Source organism: Aegilops tauschii, chromosome 3 (assembly GCF_002575655.3).
Source record: "Aegilops tauschii subsp. strangulata cultivar AL8/78 chromosome 3, Aet v6.0, whole genome shotgun sequence".
Classification (NCBI taxonomy): domain Eukaryota; kingdom Viridiplantae; phylum Streptophyta; class Magnoliopsida; order Poales; family Poaceae; genus Aegilops; species Aegilops tauschii.
The window spans coordinates 398,345,852-398,352,288 of NC_053037.3; the positions used below are offsets into that span (position 1 = coordinate 398,345,852).

General features: G+C 51.8%; 1 protein-coding gene across 1 annotated transcript; it reads right to left on the reverse strand.

Annotated features, from left to right (window-relative positions):
- Positions 1–3,060: 3,060 nt before the first annotated feature.
- Positions 3,061–4,711, reverse strand: LOC109764680 (anthocyanidin 5,3-O-glucosyltransferase). Its single transcript, XM_020323472.4, has one exon. It carries the CDS (start codon positions 4,617–4,619, stop codon positions 3,213–3,215), a length of 1,407 nt encoding a protein of 468 aa, XP_020179061.1. The 5' UTR covers positions 4,620–4,711; the 3' UTR covers positions 3,061–3,212.
- Positions 4,712–6,437: the final 1,726 nt, after the last annotated feature.

Below are 6,437 nucleotides of genomic sequence, written 5' to 3' on the forward strand. Positions count from 1 at the left end.
ATGACATCAGCAGATTTTTTTTTTTGGTTTTCGACTTAAAAATGTTTTATCTCCTAATTAAAAAATCCAATTAAAATTCCGTTTTCACCATTAAATCTGCCTCGACGAGATCTTCAAAACTAGTCCTCATTTTGATATGTTTCGACGAAAATTTTTTTGCCCAAAGTTGCCATGATGTTTTCACTGTAGTTGCCATAGTGCTTAAACTAAAGTTGCCATTTGGCAATTTTAGTTTGTAGAGCATGACAATTTTTTAATGACGGCAATTCCAGTACTTTGACCATGAAAATTATTTTTGTATGAACCATGTCAATTTTAAGTGCATGTATCATGGCAATTTTAGTTTATGGTTCATGGCAAGTCTAGTTTCTTAATTCCTCATTTTATAATATATCAAAATTTACTCTTAAATGTAGAAGAAAATAGCTGAAACATATCATGGCAACTTCGGTGTAAACACCATGGCAATTCATGTGCAATAGACATGGCAACTTTTAACCCAAAAAGAGAATTCGTCGAAATATATTGATTTGAGATCTAGTTTCGAAGATCTCGTCGCGAGGGATTTAATGATGAAAATGAATCTTCAATCGGATTTTTCACTAAGAGATAAAACATTTTAAAAAAACTAAAAATCCAAAAAAAATCTACGTGCATGCATGCGGTGACGTGGCGCAATCTGTGTGTTATAAGGGGTGTGAGCGGGTTTCACTCCCACCACACGTGTGGGCGTTAGCATTATCCTTTATTTATCGTATCAAAGTTCATCATCCGACGATAACAAAGTTCAACTAATAAAGTGTCGCACATGACTGCCCGAAGGGTAAATTAAGAAGTAAAAAATCATAGGAAAATGAGTCTCATGCATCACAAATCCTACTAGTAGGCCGCCAACCAAATCGGTTGAACAAATTCCGAGAGACCATCTCCCATCGATTGCACCCAAAGACCGTGGGCACCCAATCCTCCTCCTTGCGAAGTAATGACCACGTATGGATCTGGTAGCCTTGAAGATAACCAGCAAAAAGTTTGGAACTTTCGTTCTGTTAAAAATACAATCATTACGAATGTTCCAAATGGCCCAAGGTAAAGCACAAATTCTCACACAAATCTCTGAGACTTAAACTTGGGGTGCACCCCACTAACCAGTTTCCAAACATATTTGTACCACTTGTAGGTGAAGGTAGGTTGAAAGCTATATGCCGCTATAGATGCTCCCATTCAACCACACCTTGTCTTCCCCTGCTCGCAAGGTGAAACATACTCCATCAAATGATTATTTTCTGAGCCAAACATTAGAGGGGTACTCAAACCGGCTGCAATAACAGGGGATGGCGTCATGTGAATGAAACATAATTGTTTCTTTATTTCGACCCAAAAATCCTTATTTCCAATTTTCAGATGGACAGTCTCGGTCTTTGATTCTTTATATCCTGAAAAATAGGTAGGTTCACGATACTATTATTTTAAAATCACATGTCCAACTTTAGTGCTAAGCTCTTGCAACTAGGAATAACTTTAGTGTAAAGTTTTTTTAGATGGAAAGCACATACTTTTCTATGTAACTCTAGATCTACACCTTGGTTGACTTGGAATTTTAATTTCTAAACTATTATCTCGAAATAGGCTTTCGCCCTGCTATATAGATATAGCAACCATCCGATACATTTGAGATTCCAGATGCTAGGGCAGACAGCACAAGCACGCTTAAAAAGGAGAAAGAAAGAATAATGACAACAATGTCGCATCGACGAAAATGATAATGATCCACAACCGCTGCACCCTTCGGAGATTTCCACCATACTCCTAGCACTTTGGACCACCGCATACCAAGCAACACCTTCAGAAAGGAACGTGACGATGATGACGCTGCTGCCCAGACTGGTCCTAGGGTTTTCCCCCGGCAAGCGGAGGGGCGTGGGTGAGGGGGATACGCGACACCCTTCAGGAAGGAACGATGGCTCCCACGGGCGTCGCCGTGTCGGTGCAGGCCAAGCCGACAGAGGTTTCTCCCGCCCACCACACACTCACCATCCCGACTAATCTGTCGCACTCCATCACACTTTCCGTCCAACAACATGTGCCACCATGGTCTTGGAGTCAGCACTGCCGTCTCACCATGGAATTCGAAGAGGGGCCGATAGGTCCGAGAGGGAGCAGCTGGGAACGAGGAGCGGCAGTGTCAGCAGCCACGCGGGAGGGGACAACCTCCACCGCCGCCGGGGTCACCGACCGGACGCAGCCAGAGGAGCAATCCAGGCACATAGGCCCCGCCGAGCTCGAAATGGCTCGTGAGGCTCTCATCGCCGCGCTGCAGTGGGCGCGTCGCTGTCTCCACAACCGCCCGCACTGGCCACACCTCCGTCCGCCGTAGGCGTCGCAGCCGGAGCCGAGCCAGGCCCGCCCAGACCCAAATGGGGCCCCAAAGGGCCCAGATCTGGGCCGGGAGGGCGGCGCCGCCGGCCGCCGCGCTAGCCTGCCGTCAAGTGACTGCGCCTCCGCCTTCTCAGCACCCGGATATGCGGCGCAACCGGAACCGCCGTCGCCCGAGGAGAACTACCGCACGACCGCAACGGGAAGACCCATCCGCAGCCGTCGGGAGCCCGAAGCCAGACCCCAGCCGCCGGCCATGCCGCCCGCGGCCCGCGCCACCTAGATCCAGATCCGCCGCCTGATCCACGCTGAACCGCGCCCACACACACCCCTCCATGGCAGCTACCGCACCACCCGAGGCCCCACCGAGACGACGACCTGCCGCCACCAGGAGCACCCGTAGCTGTGCCACCAGGCCCCGCCATAGCCAGGTGCCTCCTGCGACAGCCGTCCCGCACCGGCTGGGGATCCGCGAGGAGGGGAAGGGTCGACCCCGCCGCCACCCACGCCTGCCAGGCTTCGCCCGACGGCGATGCGGGGCGAGGGAGGAGAGGCCGGAGGGGAGGGGCTGGGGGCCGGCAGCTAGGGTTCCCCCCAGGGCGCCCGCGAGAGCGGCTGGGAGGGAGGGGTGCGGTTGTCGCACAGTTCGATTTCTAAAGTATTCCATTAATAGAGACAACAGTTAGGTACTCACAAGAAGCAGAGTGCAATTTTTTTTTTCGAACAAACCAACAGTAGCTGCGAAAGGGTTCGGAAATAAACTTAGTCCGCATATAATATCAAAATGAGATAGCCCGCTACTACGAATCGAACATTAAATAAAGATTACAAGTTTCACATCAATGCTGCACGGTTGGGGCTATGGAAGTGTCCAGGTCGTTGAGGAATTGGACAAACGCCAAGTCGGACGAGCCCCCTTCCTTGAGCGCCTCGGCAGCTGCATCCTTCGCCGCCGCCACCCGCTCCCTGAGCGCCTTGCCGCCCTCGGACGCCATAACCCACCTGACCTTCTCCTCCACTTCCTCGGCCTTAACCACCTCTTCGTTGTAGCCTCTCATCTCCACCCCGAGCTTCATTCCCTCCACTATGTGCACCTTGTTCACCTTCTGCTCCGCGTACAGCGGCCAGCACAGCAGCGGCAACCCTGCCGTGATGCCCTCCAGCGTCGAGTTCCAGCCGCAGTGCGTCATGAATGCACCGGTCGCCCTGTGGCGCAGGACCTCCACCTGCGGCGCCCAAGACTTGATCACGAGCCCTCTGTCCTTGGTCCTCTCCAAGAACCCTTCCGGCATGAGCGCGTCGAGATCGGGCTCCGGCAGCGAATCGCCGTACTTGTAGTCGGGATTGCGCGGGCTCCGCACGACCCACAGGAATCTCTCCCCTGACTTTTCTAATCCAGTTGCAATCTCCTCGAGCTGCTTACCGGAGAACGTGCCCATGCTGCCGAAGGAGAGGAACACCACGCTCTGGTCCGGCTGCGCGTCCAGCCACCGGAGGCACTCGTGCTCCTTGTCTCCGCCTCCCGAAACCAACGGCCCGATGCAGTAGACCGGCGGCGTGGCACGACCAGGGACGCAGAGCCCGTCCTTGAGAGCGCGCACCGCCCGCGTCTCCAGCGACTCGAAGGAATTAATGAGAATTCCGTTGGCATCTGGCATTCGGTCGAACATGCCTGAGATGGCCTTGAGTACTTCATCGTTGTGGGTGACTTCGGGTAAGTCCGAAGCCTTTAACGGAGGAACACCCGGAAAAGTGATGATAGAGTCGCCGAGCTCCTTTACCTTACTGCCGGCGAGCTTGCTCGGCAGGTTGAAGAAGAGCGCGAGATCGGCGGCGGCCGACGCGTAGAAGTAGTAGACCGGCAGCTTGAGCTCGGCCGCGACATCTTGGGCGTCGACGCAGAACATGTCGAGGACGAGTGCGTCGACGGAGGGCAGCGAGCGGAGGAAGTCGAGGAGGGGAGCGTTCATGGATTTCAGGAGCCGGAAAATCTGGATGACGGGGTGCGTGGGCGCGCCGTCGGGGTTGGAATCTGCGGGCGGCGGCGGCAGGACGTGGAAGGCGACGGAGGGGTTGGAGGCCCTCGCGCGGGCGACGGCGGCGGAGAAGTCCGTGGACTCGACCTGCGGATCGATGAGCACCACGGTGACGGCCAGGCCGTGCTTGAGGAACAGCTTGGCGACCTCCACCATCGGCACCAGGTGGCCGACGCCGACGCCAGGGTACAGGACAACGGTCTTCTCCATGGCTTCACTGTCCTAGCACGAAATGCTTTTTGGGTTGGTTTTGGCTCTGTTCTGCTTCAAGTTCTGCTCTGCTCTACGAACGATCCACCGGGACCGTGCTACTCCTATATAGGTGGCTCGTCGAATTCAATCCAAATTGGTAGGGCCAGGGCAATGCATGACCGCGTGAGAGCGTGAGCTCAGCTCAGCGCCACATACGACGAACGAACGGACGAACGGCCGAGTCCTTTCTTGCTCCAGGAGTCTCAGGATTGCGTTCCACGGCACATGACCAGCCACGGTGCTTGGAGTAGCTGAGTCGACATGTCACGATGCCTGAAGCCTGAAGCCGTTGAGGTAGGACACAAGCATGGGTCCGTGGAGATAGCTGTGGCGCTGTGGCGCCTGCGGGAGTGCCGACGTCAGCCGTGACGGGAGCCTTTTTGCTATGCCGATCGGCTCTTGGTGTCGCCGCCATCTTCTTCTAGAAGGACTTGTTTGCTTGCTGTTCAGAGCGTTGCCAGGAGCACAAAGTACATTTCTCATACTCAACCGGCCGATCGCCTATCGTCTGGCATTATTTATTGATCAGTACGCATCCATGCCCATGGGCGACCCCGACCCTTGTTGGTGCACTGACGTAATGGATGAGCGAGCAGACTGCCTAGGGAAAATCGAAGGAGGAAAAATGCAATAATTGCCTCTTCCAAGTATGGTGCTTAGACGAGGTGTTAGCAACTAAAGCACTTAATTATGTGCTTAGACTAGCCACAATGGGTAGTAACATAGAGTAGTAACATGCCCATGTTACTACATGTTACTACTCTACATGTTACTACTCTATGTTACTACCTCAATAGTGGGTAGTAACATAAGTGTGGTAACATACAAAGCTTCATTTATTACGTTATACACTCATATTGCATTGGGACATGTGATGTTACAGTAACTAGCTAAGTTACTAGTACTACATCTCTCCACATTGACTCATTGCCACATAAGCAAAATTGCTGAGTTGGACTCGATGTTACTACCGAAGTTACTCCCACTGTGGCTAGTCTTAGGCTGCTGGCAATGTACCGATGCTTATTAGGGGGTGTTTGGTTCAGAAGTCCTAGGACTTTTTCTAGTCCCAGGGACTAATCAAAAAAAGACTCTCTAGTAGAGTCTTTTTCTAGTCCCTGTAGAAAAAGTCCCTCCCGTTTGGTTCCTAGGGACTTTTTAAGGACTTTTTTAGTCTCTGGGACTAAAAAGTCCCTGAACCAAACACCCCCTTAGATAAGGTGCTAAGCATATTAAATAGCTTGGTTACTATACTCTCCAATGCATTGATGCTTAGCTTCTTGTAGCTAAACTTTTTTCCTTGAATGATTTACAACCTAAAGTTCTTCATGCATTGATGGGCTTTTTTTCATTTATGCTTAACTTCACGCGCTTGGCATTGTTTTTTTCTAGGGTCACCATATTCATCTATCTCCTCCTAGGCCCTTCCCAGTGCTCCACCGTGGACAGGAGTTTTTGTCCAAAAGGACCACTTGCCAAACGGAATTGCTAGAAAAGACCCCCTCCAGATGAAATTGACAAAAAAGACCCCCTCGGTCATGGCGGCAGGCGCGCCAGCCGACACGTGGCACCTGCCGCCACACCAGCAGGCGGCAGAACTGTTCATTGCACTATTCACACGGGGGATGGTTTTACGCGGTAGAACGGCAACGAGACGTGAGTGAACAGCGATGTCGCCTCCCGGTGTGGCGGCATCACTGTTCATGTGGGATGAACAGTAATTTCAAAAAAATAGCAGAAAAATTCAAAAAAATTCTGAAATTTTGCACCCACTTA

What these genes read in the sequence shown, in the direction of transcription:
- LOC109764680 (XM_020323472.4), bottom strand. Translation starts at nt 4,619, where the DNA reads ATGGAGAAGACCGTTGTCCTGTACCCTGGCGTCGGCGTCGGCCACCTG.